This window comes from Ixodes scapularis, unplaced genomic scaffold, assembly GCF_016920785.2.
Source record: "Ixodes scapularis isolate PalLabHiFi unplaced genomic scaffold, ASM1692078v2 PGA_scaffold0__279_contigs__length_252992795, whole genome shotgun sequence".
Lineage (NCBI taxonomy): Eukaryota > Metazoa > Arthropoda > Arachnida > Ixodida > Ixodidae > Ixodes > Ixodes scapularis.
In genome coordinates this window covers 107957877-107979758 of record NW_024609835.1, presented here as the reverse complement: position 1 = coordinate 107979758, position 21882 = coordinate 107957877, and the positions used below count along the sequence as shown (strand labels likewise).

The following is a 21882-nucleotide window of genomic DNA, read 5'->3' as shown; positions in this document are numbered from 1 at the left end:
TTTTAAGGTGCACGAGGCTTCGTCCTGCCCCTCCTGAGGGTGTGACGGGTTTGGCCGGGGCCCTGGGCTTTGCTGGCGACGATGGGAGGACGGAGGAGAAGAGGATCACAATAACAAAGAGGCGGTTAGAAGATTGGTGGAAATTATCTAGGGAAAATTGAATGATGCACAACTAACTAGCACAGCTGGGGACAGGCGGGACAGAGGAAAATTGGGACTCCCTCCCGCGTGGCTCAGGCCCAAAGTCTCAACCCTGTCCCCCAGTGGGTTGGGTGCAGGGGTAACGCCGACAAGGTTTGACCAGAGGAAAATTGGCGACTCCCTCGCCGGGGGGAAGAGGCGGGGGGTGATGTTTTTAGTTTTTTTGCCCGATCCCCCAAAGGTCAGCCTGGCGATATCCCGCACTACCTGGTGATAGTTAGGAGGGGGGGGGGGGAGAGAAAATTGGCTTAGAAGGGCGGGGGAATCAAATGTTTGTCTTTATTAGACGTAGGCTAGGTGGCGCAAGCTACCGCCCGATACAAAGGGTATAGCCAGTAGCATCCATCCATCCATCCAATGGCCACGCACATTACGGTGGTCTTGAACGAACTTCGGCTCGATTCCATCTTAATTATTTTCGTCTTCCTCAGTTATGTAATGATTACGGTAACGAGGGAAAATGTTTTACAGCGACCCATAATTGTGAGTCAACTGCTAATTTTTATTATAACGATGCTCAGTTTAAAGTTTTCAGTGTGTGCGTTTTGCATGAGCGCATCCTGAGCCTCTGCGAGTACCGTCCCTTGCGTTCCTTTCTTTCTTCTTTTTTTTTCCCCCCTTTTTGTCTTAAGGCCTTGAAAATTAGTTATAAACACCGTCGGCCCGCAAAGACCAATCAGGCAAGAATTTCTTCTTCTTTTTAATGAGCAGGCTAATTGCGCGTTTGGTTTGACCTGTTTCGTCGGAGGTGACAGGTGGCAGCGGTGTTTACGTTCGTAATCGCCGACGACTTCCCAGTTTCCGCGTTCGAGCAACGCCTTCTAGAGACGTTCAGGCTGAAAAATCTTACGCGTGTCGGGGACTATTGGTGAGGTGCAATGGTGCGTACTGGCAAGAGGCTTTGTTTTACGGCAAGGTAAATCGGCATAAAACGAGTGCGTGCGAGTGCGTGCGACATTGTGTTTACGTTGTCGGTCTATGCGAGACTTCCGCTAGCCGGGCGGTTAGCCTCGTTAGCCTACGGTTGGCAAGTTTTATTTTTGAATAGGAAGGGTTATTGAGCTTGCAGGTACTGTGGTTGCTCAACTTTGATCAAGTTCATCTGGACTAGACATTTCACATATGACCGCCCCAAAACGGTGGCACTGAAAGACATCAAAAAGCAACTCAAAGTTGTCGCAGTTACAGACTAGAGACGGCAGAAGAACTCGATGGTGCAAAAAAATTCATAAGAGACTGTCACACAATATTTGGAGAAAAAAAAAATTGTAATTGTGACATTTTATAAATTTATGTGGTTTCAAATTTATTGAACGAAATCTCCAATGTCAAAACAGTCGTAAGAATGTGTAACTCCCACTGGTCTCAAGACTTTTTTTCCTCTGCTGCAGTGAACTGGCCATTGCATTGTGACGGAGCCGAGAGGGAACGAGCCGAGAATGACGCAACGGAGACTCCCCGCCACGGGGGTGGCAGCCACGCGGGAGGCCAAGCCCATTCCCAGCGCACTGATGATCACCCCGATGGAGATGCAGTTGGCTGTCGACGACGGCTGCAGCCTGCACGTGGCCTTCGAGGAGCTGCAGTGCCACCTGAGGCAGTCGCGCGACGAGATTGCGCGTCTGAGCAGGCTCAGAGCCAAGCTGACGGCGGAGGTTGACGCCAAGAACGTCAGCATCGGCTACCTGCAGCAGGAGCTGGAGAAGCGGAATCGGGAGACGCAGGAGCTAAGGGCGAAGGTCAGTTTGCTCAATCGGCACCCACTTACTTTTAACACGGAAAGGGAGGAGTGAACTAAAGTCTGTTTCACTCCAAGTGCGAGCGTAGAAGGAGCTACAAGATACGAGATCCGCATGCACTTGTTATGATCCCTGGAGTGCGTTTTCGACTGATGTACTTACTGCGTCCTCATTTGTGGTCCCTCGATTTCCGCTTGATGATGCCGTAGAAGTGTCATGCCATAACCTGTCGCGATTATGGTGGTGTCACGGCAGTGGACAAGAATGCAGCAGGCTCCTGCTCTGCCATAGTTCGTTGTCACCTCAACACAGCAATGAGTTGGGACGGTGTAACAACAGCAACACTGGCATTCGCTTTTTGTTTTTGCTGGAACTTACGCAACCAACTGCCAGTATTGCGATATCCAATGTGACACACCAGCTCTTGTGAGGTCATTTGTTGCCACTTCAGGATCACTTTTGATGCACAGGCATTATAGACCGACACGTGGGCTTGACGTCGTGAAGCTGTGGCGGCGCTGCAATCGTGCCGTAGTCAGGTGGTATGGCCAGAAAGGCACACGTTTTGCATGGGTGTCATGGCATTTCAGCATGCCACAAAGCTGTGTAGCCGTTAATTTTACCGAAAGGTACAGCAAACATAGCGGAATGAGTTGCCACAAGTTCCCAGTGTACACTGAAAAGTGTGGTAGTTAGATAATATCCATGGATCAAAAAAACTGGTCGCCTTGCAAGGACGATTGTTTGTGCAGCAAGCACTTTCTTGAAGGCAAGTGTGGCTTCCATTTCAATCTCCATTCCAAGGCTTGCTTATGTGCAGGGAAACCGCCGTCTGATTGAGACCACCCAGATTTTGTTTCCACTGTGTTCGCGTACAAAGCACCGACCAAGTGATCGTCGGTGGCTCGCTATGCCCGTGCTACCAAGCAGAAGGAGATCGGCGACAAAATGGACAAACTGTTGCCGCTTGTCATGCCTTGTGGTCATGAGGGTAAGAAAAATGTCATACCTCGGATTGAAGGACGCTGTGTGTATTTAATCAGATAATAAATACCAGCAGACCCACAGTCTGCTGGTACTGCCGGCAGCGCGGAAAGCGGCTCGAAGTAATAGTAGGACTCAAGAGACTTGTACGCCTGCACCATGTCGGCCGTGGACTGGCTTGGCTAAAAAACTAAATAAACGATGTGAGCCATCGACGTCAGGGGCTGCAACTTCACGCCGGAACCCCAGCAGGCCTTGTTTACGGTGTACGGATTGTCGATGACAACGCCGTCCGCGTTCAGTTTGCCTTGATACCGCTTCCATTCAGGCTCGGGTGGCAAGGTCAGGTAGTCAAGCATAAAATACGACGCATGTTGGCAGGAAATACAACGCGAAAATAAAGCTAGAGGCGTGTCTACAACGTCAACAGCGAGCGCACGCCACACAATGCAACGGCGAAAACACGGAGAGCCTGGTCGCTTCTGCCCACGTAGCTTGTGCACATATGCGGCCTTCCGGCCGTGTCGGTAAACAAAGCCGCACCGCGTGTCAGTCTATAGGATGCCAGACGCACCAGTCGGAGACGTGCTCCCGGCACTTAACGCTCGTGCAGTCCAAGCGTTGTTCGGGACAGCTTGCTTGTGTCTGTAGCTCCTGCTACGCTCGCACATTTCGGGGGTAAGAATCTACTAGCTCGGTATGACATTTATGTGCCTTGCAGGCTCGTCGTAGTCACCGGAGTGACATGTTACATAGAAAGCAGCTTACATAGCATTACATAAAGCTCATGCAATGGTTTGCATAGAAATGCCAAAGAGGAGCATAGATTTTGATCGGTAGCAGGGACAAGACCAGTTTCATTGACGTAGACGAGATAACGGTGTGAGTGCACGGTACTCACGCAGCCGCTCGATGGCACTGTTTGACGGTGGAATCATCAGCAACTGTAAAACAAAATTGCAATCGCAATATTGTTGTAGAAAATATTTTATTTATTGGTACCGCAGATCCCCAAAAGGGGTCCAAGCAGTAGAGATACATGAACAGGGTAAAAACAGTACAATGCATCAGTAAATGTTTTCAGCAAAAGTGAAGAAAAAGTGCACATTTTACACATCTGTTCAGACATACCTGAGAAAAAATAAGATAATGGCATAAGCAACGCAATATAGTAAAGTAGTGCACTTTGTAAATAGGTATCGAAAAAGAAAAAAAAAACATCTATAGACAGGCATTGGCATATTGTGTACAAAAAACAACACTCACTCACACACATAGCACCACAGTTTAGATAAGTCTCGCATTAGAGTGTACATGTAATAAATTATTCCAAATACACTTGTTCAATGCTTGAATTTTTTTTTCCGGTTTCTTTGGGTGGGACACAACATTCGTCCAAGAAAAAGAAGAAAAAAATAAATAGTCTTTCAGGACTGTATTACGCCTGTATGCAGTAGCTTCAAGTGGGCCAGCAAATGATAGTTGAGCAATGATTTCTCCGTACGTTCGAAACTACAACTCACTTAAAACAGAAGCATGATGTGCCTCCCATTAGCAATGTAATCTGAATGTACAATTATTTATAGGCAGATGGCTAGTGTCATACATGTCCGACCAAAGGAGTCACTCGTGTGAACTTATAATGCAGATTACGATATGCAGTAAGTTGTTTCTAGATCTTTCTCACATTTAGTCATCTTTTATGCAGCCAACTGGTGGTTGATGAAAAGACCATCACATTCAGATTCATGGGATACAAGTGTGCTAGAATTCACCTCTAGATCATTCAATATGGCGTCCATTGCTTTTGTGCTATCGACCAACACACTGTTTACAAACAAACCCGCGTTTGCCCACCGGGTGAGGGCACTGCGCATGTGCAGATTCCCCCGAGGCGATGCATCTGCACATGCGCAGTGTCGACAGCAGCACCACCGCATCGGCGTGACGTCGGAGAGTTGAGTTGGTCTATAAAGCCTGGAAACACCACCACTACCTCTAGATAATTTTTTTAGAGCGCAGCCTTTAGGCGCTCGTTCTCATGTTTCGCGGCATAACCGCGCGCATTGCATCATAGGACGTCGTAGACCTATACACCAATTCAATTCCCTGCTAAATTTAGCAAAGAAACTGAATTGGTGTGTAGGTCTGTGTCGTCCCATAATGCAACACTGCACATTCAGTTTCCCCGACAAATTTAGCGTTAAAACTGCCATCGTATGACCTCAATATCAATTCAGTTCCCTCGCTAAACTCGGCGAGAAATTGAATTGGTGTGGAGGTCACGTGAAATCAATTTTCCAGCTGAATCTAGCAAGGAAACTGTGGGAGGAGGGGAGGTTTTAGAGGAGGAGGAGAAGGAGGGGGTGGTCCTCCGTAAGCTTCCCTCCTCCTCCTCCACACCCCCTCCTTCTCCATACCCTCCCCTCCTCCTCCTCCTGCGTACCCTCCCGTCATGGTATTTTGCGAAATCAAAATACCTCAAGAGCTGCGCTCTGCTCTAAAACAGACATTTGTAAATGTCTCAATATTTTTTAAGAATCTCTTCAAATTTTGTTTTGATTAGAATGCAACACATTTACGGCAATTTCTTGTGTCGAACGTGTCTTCAAATATTATCCGAACACACGTTAGACAAGATACAGGGACATGGTTTTATATAAGTAAATTTAATAGCACACGTCGCATCGACCTTGCATTCCTGTTTTTGCGGGTGCATAAACTCGATTTATTTCTACAAAGAGGCAGGTGGAAGCCTGAACTGTTGTTGTGTGTTTATAATTTGCATGTACGACATTGTATCACCCCACTCCTGCTTTGGCCCTATATTGGGCTGGCAGTATTGATAAATAAAAAAAATAATAGAAACAGGATTAGCCTTAGATCCTGTTGGCTCGTACGTCCCATACTTCCCAGAGCAGAGGTATCCACTCGGTGGCACTTGTCATTAGAGCCACCGAGTGAGATGTGCTTATGGAGTACCAACAATCTCATGGGCGCCACCATTTTGTTGCCTAGTGTAGTAGTGCAGGCGCGATTGGCAACGGTCAAAATTGAAAAATTTATATTCCCAAGCTTCAGATACTGTGTCAGGAAGCCTGGGCAATATCATTCCCTTCTGTCGTGGACCGTTGTAACATTTCCGGAGGACGGAGAAGTGTTTCCCGCAGTTTCAGAGAAAGGTTCGGATAACTGGCAACAGTTGTTCTAAGCAAGAACACGGCCAGAGTGTCACGGCTCCAAAGTTTAGCTGAATCATAGCCACTGCCAGGATGAGAGCGGCAGGGCATCCCTTTCGAATGCTCGGCCCCCGGTGCACTCTCATTGCCCTTCTTCGTGCTTTCGCTGCACGCGCACGCTCGAGGCTTGCGAGGCGCCGTCGTCGAAGGTCGGAACCTTGCCCTGGAGGCAGGACAACTGACGGACCCCCCTGTTGTTTTCATCCCATCGGTGACTGTAGTGACTTTCCTTGGCACGTCCCACACCTCTGCCTCTCGCACGGTTTGCTCCGTGGTGTCCCAGATGGACGAGGCCAGCCAAGACAATGCGGAGCTCCGCAAGCGCCTGGCGGGGTCGGCGGGCGAGAACGCGGGAGGCCCTTCTGCATGTCCCGAGGACCCAAAAGGATTCCTCTACCCAGTCGAGCTGGGCTCCGGCTCTTCCGACCGGGAGAACTCGCCCGCCTGGTACGTACGCGTTGCAGGGAAGCTTGTGCTGGAGGCAGAGTGTCTACCGCATTTTTAACCCCCATTACCGACTACGGACCATACCAGAATTATGCAATGCCCTCACCATTTTCTCGGCACACTACAGCAATTCGGTGTATGGCTTGTGAAAGGATACCCACGAATAGAAGACACGGTTCGTGGTGGTTTGGCAGATTTTTGAATACTAAAGAAGGCAGATTTTAGAATGCTAAGCGTGCGAGGGGAGGGGGCACCCTGCTGGGAGTGGAAAGCGCGTCCGCTGTTCCGTTTCGCCTAAAGAAGGTGGCACGATCGTGCAGCGAGGCATGTGTCGGGTTTAATGTGTGTTCGTTCTGTTTTTTTTGTTTTTTTTATCTTCTGAACTTGTGGTGGTAGGAGAGAAGGGTACTCAAATAGTAAGGGGGGCAACGGAATCTCACCGTTTCCACGATGTTTATGGAGCGTACAAGTTGGCCCTCTGATTTCCCAGGCCGTGTTTTGCAATGTGGGGTCGCCAAGAGACCTCGCGGCATTTTTTGGAAAGATCCGTTCCTGTCGATGACAGGAGAGTGGTGCATGACACTTGCCCTAAAATTTCTATTTTCCTAGAAATGTTTGTTTGGTAGCATACAGTGGTGGGAAATATAGGTAAGCAGATGTCGTATACTATCATATCATAGATATCATATCAGAGCCTAACGCCTGAGGTACTCCTGCCTACCATAATGCTGCAAGTGTATTTTGTTTGCTTTCATTTGCTGAGAAATGGGGTGTGAAAAGAGGTAAGTGTTTCCATCCGGGGGCAAGTGACTCCCTGACCTTTGGGGAAGAGACAAGAAGTGAAGAAAAAGGAAAAGAAATGAGGTGCTTGTATGTCACAAATTTGGTTTGAGCTGCAGTTGACTGCAGTTGCAGTTGATGTGTGTCACCATGCTAACAGACCCAAATCACTGCTCCTACTCTTAACTGAGGCATACCAGCAACACGCGGGGGGCATAGTCGCTCTATGCATTCACATCGCTGGATTGGCTGGGATGGCTCATAGCGTCTGCTCTGGTCCATCATAAACCGAAACAGAGTATGGTATTCTTTGTTCACCCCTAAGCTAGCGGTGTGGTGGAAGCTACTGATTCATTGGATCAGGCGTACAGCTATCTTTCGCTGGTCACGTTCGTACCCATATCCACCCGCAGGGAGCGGGGTCAGGTGAGGAAAGAGGCGGCTGTTCGGTCCAACGGGCATGTTGCTCCCACCTTACTCCCAGCTTAGTGGTGAACGGAGTATAGATGGAGCAAGCTACCGCCCGGTTTGAAGGGTCCAGCCCTATTTCTATGTCCAACTAGCCTAGTGTTGGATCCGGACTAGCCATGTCGGCCATGTAATAGATTGTATGCAAAAGGAAGTGTCATCTAGTGTACTTGCGATCAATTATCAAGTTTCCGTCACATTGAGGGGTTCTTGTACCGATAGCTTCGCCCCAGAGACATGGTTCCGGCAAAGTGATAGTCGTAGATCTTAAAGGGCAACTCCACTCAAAAAGTCGATTCTATAGAAATGGCTGATATCGCTTTAGTGGGTCAAAATACGGTCATACCCAAAAAATATTGTCAAACCGACGCTGCCTTCCTGATTAAAACCAATATTAAAAATGTTCTACCAGCTGGGTCAGCGGCCCAACAGCGGGTGAGCGACGCTGGCACCAGGTGAGCTAGTGAAGCAACACTGGGTAATGACATAGGTTTCGTCCTATGCACTCATACAGACGCTTCGTTTGACGTGGCATTCTGCAATTCTGCTGACGGCAAGAGATGCTTACCGCATTATCCTGTGTACTCCTATTTTTGTTTGCATTCTGGCGGTTCATTTTACTCCAGCATGGTTTCCGCGACTGCACGGAAGAGAAAAAAATGGTGCTGCTCGCTCACGCGCGTCGTGGAGCCGAAGAGACTTACCGGAATCGTGTTAGGCAATGTTGAGCGGGACTTGTAGTGCTGTGGGTTGCACCAACAATTCGGTACACTACCCGGAGCTGCGGTTCTACCAGTTCCCAAGAGACCGGAAGAGGCACAAGATGTGGGTCGGTGGCGTTCGCCGGATAGACTTTGGAAGACTGTGGACTCCAAACTTCAACGCGAAGCTCTGCTCCAGCACTTTACGCCAGACACTTACAGATGGGATCCGCGGCTGCTGACTGCTGCGAGTTTCTCCACGATACACTCGTATTTGAAGAAGGATGCAGTGTTGTCGCTGTTCGCGTACCATCCGCCAGCTGCTCCAGCACGAGCGGCCGGTCCCAACAGGTCACAGCAGCTCTAACTAGCGTACACATTAAAGCACCTTAGCTTTAACAACTTGGACTGCTTATGGATACCATCTGTCCATCTGTCTCCCATTATTTCTTTTTCTCTTGGTCCGCAAGCAAGAAACAAATACAGGCACGCTGTGCCAGCACTGACCGCGTCATATTATTTATGGTAGCAGTTGGATTCGCTTATCAACTGGCAAATTTATAAATGCACCCTAAAACTTACTACATTTGGTGCATATTTACAAAGTGCAGCAGTAAAAAAGAAAGTGTGGAACTTGCCTTCTGTTTTGAAACTGCACGTGCGACTGAACCGGTTGTACCGGTGCGTTGTTTGGCTCAAGGGATGTCCAAACAGGACACTACAAAAATCGTTGGGCGACACGACTCTGACAAAATGTGCGGCGCTCCGCTTCCGCCCGTTTTTTTTTTTGTTTGTTTTTTTGCGGGGGGAAAGTTTCTCTTGTTAAATCTCACCCGTATTAAATATTGAGGACATTTTCCGCTTGGTGCGGATACGCGCCTGACTACACACCTCACAAGAAGAAGAGACCAAAAAGCATGTGCTAAGAAGAGAGAAAAAAAAAAAGAAAGGCTACCAGCTTGGGTGGACCCTAGTTGGAACCGTTGGTCGGTACGACAGCAACCTTCAAGAGCCCTCCCTATGTTTAAACTGTAAATATGCTGTATAAATCTTGTTTTTAGACCGGAGTAATCTAAATTACCGAACAGCCCGTGTCCTCTACGTGAGCCTTGATCTGCTCATCACATGAGTCCTGAGGGCCACTCACACGCTCTGTCGGCTGTCGGTCAGTTACTCAAGGCCTCTGCCGCTTTGCTAGTCCCGAAAACGGGAAAGGGGAGACTCGAGGGTGAGGGGGCAAGCCAGGAAAGCGCGCAAGTCGTGACCGAGGTCATGTCATCTTTTGCAGTTCTGTGGATTGGATCGGATTCCCGCGGCTCTTATGTTCCCAACATACCTCGTATAGACAAACAAGCCTTGTTGGTTAGGAGTTTAATAAAATAAAATATATATTCTTAAGTTCTCAGTGTTTATTCACTTAAAATCTCGCTGTTGCGCACTGCACTTTTTTTTTTTTTTTGGGGGGGGGGGGGGGGGGGGGTTACGAACATCGGTTTTGACAAGAAGCTAAGCTGGAGCGGCCGAGACGAGCGCTTCGACGCGGGAATCTTCCAGATCTACCCGAAGCCGGACCTTTTTGGCCTTCCTGCCGAGGCGACGGCGGTAGCGAGGTCAGCGACTTCGTGAGGTGCGGGAGATCAGATAGGCAGGCAGCATGCACAACGTTAACAGGTGGCATGTGACGTCAAGTCTAACGAGACCGATGTAAAAAAAAATGGTGGCGAGGAGGAAAGTTGTGAATTTGGCTTGGCCGGTGTCCAAACACACCTAAGACCAATGACCACCGGACGCTTCAATTTTGACGATTTTTGCAAAAGTCGAGTGGCCTGACGATTTTTGTATTAGCCTGTTTGGACAGGCCTTTAGGAGCGCAGGATGAGATCTTCTTACGTCATGCCGTCGACGCGTAGCTGATTATCAGTATTGCCAAGCTGCTCAAGCCGTCAGTTTTGGTTTTGCCGCGCTGCCGGAACAAAACTTGGATACGCGATATCTACAAAACTATACCCACTACCGAAAAACAAATTATATCTCGTGATTCAGGGTCCCCGACTTCGACTAAACAGATCATAACCCGAAGATCGTAAAAATGGAGTGGAGTTGCCCTTTAAGTAAAACCACATACTGCCAGTCCTGTCCAAACCCTTCATACAGCTTCTTTGATAAACACTATTCGCTTACCTGGACAGCTCAGTTCATTGCTTCGGTGAGATGTCTTGCAACCTCGTTGTCGACAATTCCTGTCCTATGATCTTGTGGCTGTCTCACTTACCTTCATTGCACCGAAACTATAAATAGCAATCAATTGAATTAACAAATGCATCGTCCTGATATTGTTAAAACCGAAAGAGACTCGTCCACAAATGGGAGATGGAAAAACCCTCCAGTATGGTGGCTCGGAATGGCACGACGACGATAGCTGGCAGGAATTTTGCACGTTGCCTATTTGTGCCCATTGTATGCCTCTCGAATGAAGGGTCGAGTCGCTCTCTCCCGTCGTCTCGTCATCTCAGGACCCTGGAGAACATGTCTCAGCACCTGATGGCCCAGATGCAAAAGGAGATGACGGAGCTCAAGGAACTGGGCAGGAAACTGAGCCACTCGGACGGCACGGAGGCTCCGGCAGCGACCGGAGGAGGGGGCGGCGACGAAGACGGCAGCAGTGAGGAGGCTGCGCTGAGGCTGGTGTCGGCCATGGGCGCACAGCTGGGGGCCGCCAAGGACAGGCTCCTGGGGCAGCGGGCAGCCCTACTGGCTCTTCTGTCCAGCTGCAGAGGTGGGCCCACCCCTCCGCCCTCTGCACAGTCACGTGGGTCTGTGTGCGGGCTCTCAGACTTTACCCCCTGCCACTCTCAATCGCCGGCCGAGGAACGGTGTCGTCATTGGTACATTACAGCAGTGCCTAGTGCTTTGTGAAAAATAGTGTGTATACTACATTTTATCCCTCTAGTTGCACACAGTGGTGGGGAAGCCACGGGCGGGAGAGATAGGAAAGCCGCTTTTGTATGATATTTCGAGTGGTGGGTTAATCTCCGGGGGGGAGAAAAGCCGGGGGGGGGGGGGGGGGGGGGGCAGGGGCACACACAAAAGAGGGGTAAGAGGCGAGTTCCCTCTTCCCCTTCTCTCCAACTGCTAGTGTTACACTCTTGCCCCTGCACCTTTGGTAACGGTGCAGGCAACTAGTGAGTTTGAAGGAGTGGTTGGCCTTATAGTTATACATCAGTGGGCGGCTCAGATCTTCTAAAATAGTCGGAAAGAGGAAAAACGCTTTGCATGGGGTTCAGAGACGGTCAAGGGATATTCGCAGCTCGGCAAACCCGCAAAGGTACTCTGGTGTACCCTCAGGGTACCTTCAGAGGGTACTCTGGGTTGCTAGGAACACAGTTTGAGAACCAGTGATTTATGAAATGGCTTTCTATCGGGTATATACAACAGAGGTATGACACTGGTGTCAAACTTTCAAACCTACTTGTCTGCCGGTTTTTTTTTTTGTTTGGAGGACGAGTTATGCTCTGGATGCCGGTACAACTGTAAACTCTCTTAAAAGCGTCGTCTGTTAAAGTCCGCTTCTGAATTGGCCATGTCCTGAGGTACAATTACTGCAGCCATTAATCTTAGCAATTATGGTCAAATGCCTTTATACTAACTACATTGGGATCGATGCAAACGTGTTGTACAGGTTGCTCCGTCCTGCGAGTTTAGCACAAAAAATCTAATATGCAAAATCGAAACGGGTCTGCCACTTAGTCGTGCACTTGTGCAATATATGCTCCGTTTTATGAATGGATGGTTTCAAAGTCGGTATATACAGTAATCACTAGCGAACCTGAGGTCCGATATTTCTACTTAGGTTTATTCCAAAGAGTCGTGTCACAAAATGGATCAGTGTAAGTGCCATGTTTGTGTTTATTGCTTACTGCAAGGTGTGTATTTTTATGTTTTAAATTTCACTTTTAATGGTAAAGAGAAGACAGGCAGGTTCGTATGCTAAACGAAAAATAAAACTTTCAGGAAACGAAAGGCATAAACAGAAACAAAAAAAAAAAAGGATATTAAAAAAAAACGCATCTCCACGTGGTGAATGATGTTGATTGATCGCTCTGTCATTCGCTCTCAGCTTGATTGTTGTTGTATTGTCTATAACTCTGCTCGGACATTATTTCTGAAGATGTTAGATCCTATTCATCATCAGGGACTGCGATTAGCTACTGGTGCATTGCGCACCTCCTCGGTGCTTAGCCTTTATGCAAAAGCGAACAAACAGTACCTGGAGTATATAGGAGATTTTCCCTATGTTTTCCGTACTCCGTCAGAGTCTGCTCTGTCGCTGAGCAGAGGGTTAGAGGTAGTATTGAGAATATCAAGTTTCTGGTGCACATTTCAAAACAAACCTTCCATAGTCCCCCCATTTTCTGAGGAATAATAGTGCAGCACAATCTGTTGGGATGGATGCAAAGCCTCTACTAGTCCAGTACCCACCAGGTATTGCCCCATGGAACAACTGCCACATACATTGCGACCTTACACTAACCAAATATAATAAAAAGGATGTTCCACAGAAAGTCATAAGGCAGGAATTTTTTGAGCTTCAAACCAGGTATCACGAGTATGCCAGTTTTTATACAGACGGGACAAAAGAAAGACTCGGTAGTAGGTTGCGCTATGGTGGGACCATCGGTAAATCAGATAAAAAGAATCAATTCAACGGCCACTATACTAACAGCAGAGCTTTATGGTTTGCTGCTGGCAGTTGATTACATAATTGAAAAAAGGCTTCCTCACGCTGTAATCTACACTGACTCTAAATTCTCTAAAGAAGGCAGTCATATCAATGAAGTGTGTAACAAACCCACTGGTTTCTGGGTTGAAGAACAAGATAATCTTGGCTGCAAATAAAAATCTTGTCATAGTCCTATGCTGGGATCCAAGCCATGTTGGCATTCCTGGAAATGAAGCGGCTGATTGCGTAGCCAGCTCTGCTAATGGTAGAGAAATTGACACAAACCAAATACCATATAAAGATTACCACAACTCCTTAAAATGGGGCTGTTGCCTTGTCAGGCATGCCGATGTCTTTTGTGGTGCCCCCCCCCCCCCCCCTCCCCTCAGACATCTGTATTCCACACGGTTTTCTGAATAAACTTTGATTTGATTGAGTGGAATAATGAAACCGGCAACAAACAAACGACAAGCAATCAAGCCTTTTCTAGGTGAGTGGGAGAGTGCCCAACGTCCGGAGCGCTTCTACGAGGTCATACTCTGTAGGTTACGAATCGGTCATACCCGTCTCACACGTGGACACTACTTGAGCGGGGAGGATGCCTCTGAATGTGGACACTGTATTTTACCTCTAAGTATTATGCACATACTCATTGAACGCCCTATGTATGATTAATGCCATTATAAACACTTCACACTGCTTTCTAAAGAGCACATTCCACAACACCTCGCCTTACTACTGGGTGATGAACCGCTCATCCCACACAGCTGTGTTTTTAACTTCCTCACAGAGATCAGCCTTCTACACCGACTGCGATTTTATTTTCTATCCTAAACACATTGTCATATTTTTTACACTTATAGACATTCATGTTCATAGTTTTACCACATATTTCGCTACTATAGCTCTAAGCTTGGCACAACATAGCCTTAGGTGCAGATGTGCCATAAACCTCCAATCAATAAATCGGTCAATTGACTGTGCACACACTTTCGAGCATTATTGAAGGTAGTGAGCGTGCGTTGGAGGCGGGATGATCGAAACTCTTCCCTGTCGTCCCCATCCTGTCCTCATCGTGTCAGCAACTATGTGGGGAGCAAGTTGTTTGCTTCTTGCACAGGGGTTGCGGTGACATCGGAACGACTCCGACTTCTGATTGGCTTTGATTGCAAGGATATTGGGTAGACCTCAGTGCTAGATGCCTTGAGGTCTACCCACTATTTTTTTCTATCAGCCAATAAGAGCTTGGCGTCCTGACAGCATTGCAACCCCTGTGTAAGAAGCAAACAAACTTGCACTCTGCCTAGTGACAAAGTTGCTTCAAGACTGGCCGAAGAGGCTAGTCATGCATCTGATGTTTGGACTCGAAAACAGCGGTTTTGAACTTTCCCAAAGTTTCAAAGTTCGAAATGCACCCAAAGGTGCGTTGACTGTGCCTCCACATTTTCTGGTCTCCCTCCATACGTCTCGGGGACCGATTCTCCCGGGAAAGTGGACGTACAGACCTTCTTCATAAACAGGTGCGGGCTACTAGAAGGAAGCACAGTATATTTTGGAGTGGCATGATGCATATTGTGTGAGAAATACTTTGAAACCCTTTACTTCACTGGCCATAATCCTTCCCTGAATCAAGTGCATAGGGCATATTTGCAGCCTGTAAATTCACTGTCGCTCGTCGTGTCGCTCGGATCTGGATTTCTAGAAAATGTCGCTCAATGCCCGGAAGTGGCTAAAGCGATTATTAGCCAGTAGCACGAAATGTTCTATTTAACTTTACTGCAGGTTCGTGCGTGCAGCAACTTTGCGCGCGCAACTGTGCGGCTGTTCTCGGTCATGTGCTATTGAGAAGCTGAGGTGCCAGCCACGCACGCTTCTTTGTTCCCCTCCTTTGCGCCCCCTTGCACGCGCTCTTTGTGCTTGTGGTCATGTGCGAACGTCTTAACGCAATTGGAATATAAATACTTCTAATTATGCTTTTTATTAGTCGTATGCTGCCTAAAGGTCAAAAACCTACAAAATAGTGCACTTATTTTAATATGCTTTTTGCATGCAGCCATTTGGGAGCTCAGGAGCCCCACACACCTAGGCAACACTGGAAAATTGTCACTTGCTCCCATTGCTTTCATGCGGTTTGTCTTGTTGCGCAACTAACCGAGCGACAGAGGGTCCTCGTCGTCGCTTTCTTGTCGCTTGCCAAATCGCTTACATGCAGTTTATGCTTAAGTCCTTTGTTGTGAACATAACCAAAATTTACTGTACCCTAGTTGCTATTTCTTTCCTAAGGTTCGCTGTCTTTTTTTTTTTTTATAATGAAATAGAAACAAAATAAAAAGAAGAAATCAATTGCCGCTGCCGTTTCTTTTTCCGGTCAAGACACCACACATCTCGGCTCTGCTTGTTATTAGCCAATTGCAAATTGGCATGCATTAGGTGCTTAAAATTTTAGCTTGCACCTAAATTCACAATATTTTATTTCGTGAAATTTAGTGGCTGGCAAACGGGTTTCACAGTATGTATGCAGATTGTCCTCTCGTACTTCGCCAGACGACAGGTCCAGGAGGCAGTCCCCGGGGGACGGCAAGTCGCGGCCGGCACTGAGCGGGCCCCGGCCGTCGGACGAGAGCTTCCGGGTTTACTTCACCCAGCAGCTGTCCGGCACGGGCGCCGGTGAACCCGGCGACAGCCCCGTAGCCGAAGAGCGCCTGGAGCGTGTCTGCCCCATCTGCGAAGTCCTCTTCCCCGAGAGGGTCACCCAGGACGACTTTGAGGGACACGTGCTCGAGCACCTCTCGGGACACGCAACCGTCTTTGAGGACCAGCCGTCCCCCACGACCGACTGATGGCGTCGGCCGTTGGCTCCGTTCTCAAAGGAAGAGACTCTGTCCCCTCGTGGCCTCGGTACGCTGGCGTCTGGACTCCGAAACGGTCTAAGTGCGCCGGTCAAAGAGACGTTTCAGGCGCCGTAGCCTCGGTCTAGGCAATGCCTCCCGGAAAGAGGGTGGTACGTAAGTTTCTGTCGCCCCACCCGGATCGAAGGGTTGTCCTCCTCTTACCGTACGGTTTGGATCTAAAGCAAAAAGCCTCGCCGTGAAAATAGGGCTCTGTTTTTTCCGTAGCCTCCCTGTCTGGCTTTGGGAAACACAACCTCTCGTTGTTATAGGGGCTCTGTATAGAATCTTTTTCTGCCCAGTCTCGTAGCGAAAGGATATTTATGTGGTACGCGTGCCTCCTTTGAAGGCAAAGGTTGTGTTGAAGGCAAAAGCCTCCCGGCGAAAGCCGGGACCTAGCCGTTACCCAAGGGCGAGACCTCGCTAAACATTTTGCCGTCGTTTACTAGATTTCAGAGATATTTATCTGTTGTTTAAAGGTTTCATCAAAGGCAAAGGTTGAATTTCATATGGACACCTTGTCACGGAGGAATGTCTTTATTCTGCCATTTATGTAATTGTGGGGAAGAGTGTTGGCACCTTCTCCAAAAACGATGCTTTATTAACACCAACATTCCCTCGTACTGCAGTAAAAGTGTGTACACAATACTGGTATCTTTTGACGAGGTCGCTCAGCTTTGATGCTTTGCTGCAAAAGGAAAGGCACAATTTCACATATCTGATTCAGCAGAAATGAAGGCGATCTTTGCATAAGAAACGTTAATTCAGCCTTTGTTTTAAACTAAGAATGCCATTTTTCTTTAAAAAAAGTTTTTTTTTTTTTATTGGAGTGAAATTTTATAAAAAGGATGGCAGTTATTCTTCTTACACAAGTGCTTTCCAGGTTTGCATTGAAGAAATTATTTTAAAAATCATGTTTGAGGTCAAACCCTGAGCAATACTGCTGTTACCAGGGGTGTAAAAGCCATTCTATCTGAGCATTGATTACAGAAGCTGGTTTGTGGGGCACAACTATGTTTCCCATTTGTAAAGGTCTGAAAAAAAGGTTACTGTGCTGCATTTGTATTTGTAGTCTTACAGATGTACAGGGCGTGGCCGTAAGGACTCGCACATTTGGCACACCTCGCAAAATTCCAATTCTAAATGTACATTCTTGAAGTTGGGCACCTGAATGTACTTTCACAAGAAGTTTTATGTATTTTTTTCACAGCTCAACTCGGAAACCATGTATTTCCTATGTCCTATACCGCCCTGCTCGTCATCCGCACACTAGTTTATGAGCTCTCCTCTGTAGAGCTTGCTTAAAGACGGACGTACACTTCACTTTCCACTTTTGCCTGCCACCTCCTCTCGTATATCCTCTGCACGCTTTACCTTGCCCCTACCTGGCTCCCCCTCGCAGCTTAGGAGAGGAAAGCGCTAAGAGGATTATCTTCCCTGCAGAAAGCCAAGGTTGTATGTCGGCCTTTAACGGAGAACGTTAAGGACCAATAGTAGAGGCTGGTAATCATCAATATGAAAGTGATGATTGATACTTTTAGCGAAACATATGAACAATGACCACCTGGGAGCAAGATAAGAAACCAGTGTGCAGACGACAAACATCTGGTATAGGGATGATTGATACTTTTAGCGAAACATATGAACAATGACCACCTGGGAGCAAGATAAGAAACCAGTGTGCAGACGACAAACATCTGGTATAGGGCAGGAGGCACTCATTTGATCGAATGACGTTTTAGCGAATGTCCACGTTTCACCGAATGACACTTTAGCGAATAGTTGGACGCCGCCAAGCGGCGTTTTCGGGTGGGCCAAATAGGTTCACATTTTTGTAATGAGCCGCCGCAGACTGTCGCCACGAAGCGGCGTAAAGCGCAGCGCGGTGGGTGGGTTAACGCGCGCCCCCGTTATTCGCTAAAACGACGATTCGCTCAAATGTCGCTGTTCGCTAAAGTGTCATTCGCTCATGTGATATGGACCTGTATAGGGCATAGCCTCATAGGAAATACACAGACGCCGTTTTTGTTCTATTCTTAATATTTTACCACCTCCGACTTGAGCTCTAAAAAAAAAATAGCCATAAAACTTATTGCAGAACTATGTTTATGTGCCCAGTTTTAGGTATGTGCTTTTGGAATACAAATTTAGCATGGCGTGCCAAATGTGCTGGTCCTTGCGGCCACACCCTGTACTATCTTGGAATATCGCCCAACCTGGTCACTGCATCAGTACTAAATTATGTTCAAGTCACCACTGCATAGCGCTATTCCTAGTGTTGATTTAGCACTGCAGTGTGTTGCACCAAGTGTAGAGTGGATTGGAGAAACCAGTGCCTGCCTCTCAAAGGTGTGTCTGCATGGCCAGATTCTGAGCCATAGCTTTGTCAGTAGAACAGCCTTAATTTTCAAGCTCCTTGCTGTTTCGATTTTTTCCTATGTGTATTTCGTTCACAGAGGCCAAGTGGAACCTTGAAACCACACAGGGATGAAAATGACCACTCAAATACAGTCAAACCCGTTTATAACGAACAGCAGGAAATGCTACGATCAGTTCGATGTAGCAAGTAGTTTGATATAGCAAAAAAACCTTTACAACGAACTTCCACGATGCATTTGTTGTAAGGCGAGAGCTTCTCTTTCTCTCTCATCTCTTCGCTTCCACCTTGTGACAAAGTGCTAAAAAGATTTTTTTTTTGCTAATTTTTTTAGTTTTTTTAGCTAATCTCCTTTTTTTAATCACTTCTCATTGTGGGCAACCGCTTTAGAATTAAATTATTTTTTTTTTGCGCGTGCGTGCAGTGTTTTTTTTTTAGCTTTCTCCCCTTCTGAATTGCTTCTCTTTGTTAATTTTGTTTGCGGCCTGAGATTTTGAAATTTCTTTCCTATTTTTTTTTTGTGCGTCGGGGGGTGGGAGGAGGAGTAGGAGAGAGGGAGGGACAGGGACAGGCCATACTCCGCTTCATTTTATGTTGTACCGCACAGAAGGCTAGAAGCGCGAGCTTATAGCGTTGGGAGCTGCTCTTAACGCACGAGAGCAAGGAGCTTGCGCATGTAGCCCTTCCTGCGGTACATCACAAGGTGAAATAGGGTATAGAAGACGATTGTTTGTGCGTTTTTGGAAGCCTTCTTGGGGGAAAAAGTTTGATATAGCCAATAGGTTGTTCATCATAAAAAGTATGTTTTACATGCATTTTTATTTCAATTCTTTGCGTGTTCGATATTGACAATTATTCGCTGTACGTGGGTTCGTTCTAAACGGGTTTCACTGCAAGTTAGTGAAAAAGATTGTGGCACAGGTAGAGAGGTATAACCGTAAGACGCAGGCGAGCTGGTGGAAGGAAAACATGATAGAGACCCAGTGAAAAAGACCAACGAGGGAAAGAAGTCAACAGGAATTCTTATTTCTTTCCTCCGCTTGCCTCCCGTTACATTTTCACACTCCAGTGTGAGGTTTTATGCCGTAACGTTCCAAGTGGAAATGGAAGTTTCTTTGGGAATTGATTTAGAAAATATGCATACAAAATATTTGGATCGTGCTTGGTTATTGTCAGTGTGTTTTATAGAACCTTGTTTAGGAGCCCTGAGCAAGACATGTTGCATGGATAAATGTGATGGCACTTGTAACTTGAATAGATTTAATGGCAGAGAATAGCATGAAAACACAGAGAAAACAAAAATGCAGAACAAGGAACGAGGTCCACACGCACAATTTCCTAATCCTGCATTTTTTTGTGCCGGCTTTATCTTAGTTATGCACCAACAAGCCCGACTCCATGCCTTGTGGAAAATCAACTGCCATTACACTTTAAACTTTATATTTGTAGGTTTCGTATTTCTGAATAGCCACTCTGAAAAATATTTTTTTGGAAACAAAAGATTGCAGTTGTGCATAGACAAGTTCATGGTTTGTGCGCTTGTGATCGCGAGCCTTTGCTTTTTGTGCAAACACTTCCTTCATACTTTTGTTGTTCCTTGAAAAGAGTAAGCTATTTACAGTTATCTGGCCACTTCTCTTTTGTATCGGCATGTTCCTAGATCACCCAAATCGGCATTGGTTTGCTTGTGCCCATCTTGCCCTTTTTCTTCAAAGCTTGCGTAACGTTCAGGATCTTGCGTTGCCAAGCAACAGGAGCTGAGAGTGTCGTCCCCCAGCAATTCCTTCAGGGAGAGACCGTCCAGGTTTGAGCATCGCATGTCCTCAGAGTCTCTCTGCGACAAAAAATGCATGCTACCTCAAAGAGGCATGCTTCCATGATGCGATTCTGAAGCTGCCACTAATTCAGATATTTGTTTTAGAGATATGTATTCAAGGCCGACATGGACATACTGGGGCCTTGCTATAAATCCCAATTTGGCGGGTTGAAGTCAGGGCTGAGGCTCCTGAAGTCCAACAAAGGCTTGTTGCAGAGTAAGTGCCATGTAACCGAGATTTTGGTTGCATTTCGAAAGATCCCCAGGTGGACACAACTAATCCTCTGTTCTTTGCTGAGGCATGCCAGATGTCTTTTGTTAGTTTGGCACGTAAAGCCTGCAAATTTACCTTTCATACATGCGGTGTTTTGCAGATTTATATTGTCCCCCTCTTCCTCGCCTTCACTGTTCTCTTTGAGAGAAGAGGAAAAAGGACTTTCGACCTCGCTAGATTGAAGCTATACATTGGTCTTTTTATTAACCTGAAATTGTTTTATCTTGAAAGGACAATACAAGCTGTGGAAGGGCTATACTACTTGGTTGTATATAGCCTAGCTGAGACACCACGCATGGGTCCGTTACTTTTGTCGTACATGCAGCCCAAACCCGGCTGACGGGAGGGGGAGTTGCATATGGCAGATTACAAGGGAAGGTTCTGCAAGAAAGCATGGGGATGCAACTTCTTTGGAAAGTGTTCCCCTTGCACGCGAGGATGATGTAAAATATGAAGTTCCTGTAACGACACTGTTGCATGCGTCACTGGAGAGACAATAAAAATGGCATGTCGCCGGTTCTAGTTGTGAACTTAGGGCATTCACATAGGTTTAATTTTCTTACAATTATTTTGCTTAGCTAGTATGTGGGAACAGAAACGGCTATGTTCCATACACATCAATGGCTGGTCCTGAGCTTACTTGTAATCAGTCCAAACCTTTTTGTTTCTCTTCACATGGTTTCTCAAACTGGGTTCCTAGGGATGCAAGAACTCCCCAGAGTACACTCCTGGTTTCCCCAAGCTCAAGTTTCTTGCAGTCCCTATACTTACCGTATTTATTCGAATATAGGTCGACCTTTTTTTTTCGGAAATGTTGTGAAAAATTAAGGGTCGACCTATAATCGTGACCAAAGAATTTCGACCTAATTCGCAACCAAAATATGAAACCCTACCGAGGGTATGAAGCTATCAATCACCTAGCCGGCGTCCCGGTAGAGCCGCGCGGCTTCTTGTTTCAAAAAGCTTTTGATGCACAAAAACAACCGAACAGCAGCAGCCGACAGCCCGTATCCGCCGGAACGGCTCTCGCGCACATTCCTCGGGCGTCGAGTTTCGCCATCACGCCTGTAGCGTTGCCCTCGCTAAGCAAGGGGGAAGGGGAGGGAGAGGAACGCGATGCGCCATGCACTTTGCACTTTGCCCTCCTATGCGCTCCATTCCCCTCTCCCTCGCAAACGCGCAAACAAAACAAAACAAAAAAAAAAAAAGGAGGTACTTTAGTTTTTTTTTTTTCAATGGGTCGCGTGT

At 47.0% G+C, this 21882-nt stretch overlaps 1 protein-coding gene across 2 annotated transcripts; it reads left to right on the top strand.

The window, feature by feature from the left end:
* The first annotated feature begins 557 nt into the window (after window positions 1-557).
* Window positions 558-21164, top strand: LOC8051484. Of its 2 annotated transcripts, none has more exons than XM_002433739.4 (5): window positions 558-684; window positions 1593-1940; window positions 6447-6610; window positions 11073-11335; window positions 15824-21164. In XM_002433739.4, the coding sequence occupies exons 2-5, from the start codon at window positions 1641-1643 to the stop codon at window positions 16117-16119; spliced, it is 1023 nt and encodes a 340-aa protein (XP_002433784.3). In that variant the 5' UTR covers window positions 558-684; window positions 1593-1640; the 3' UTR covers window positions 16120-21164. The 2 variants fall into 2 exon arrangements, with proteins under 2 accessions (XP_002433784.3, XP_029849296.2); XM_029993436.4 differs by lacking the exon at window positions 558-684 and adding an exon at window positions 768-881.
* Window positions 21165-21882: the final 718 nt, after the last annotated feature.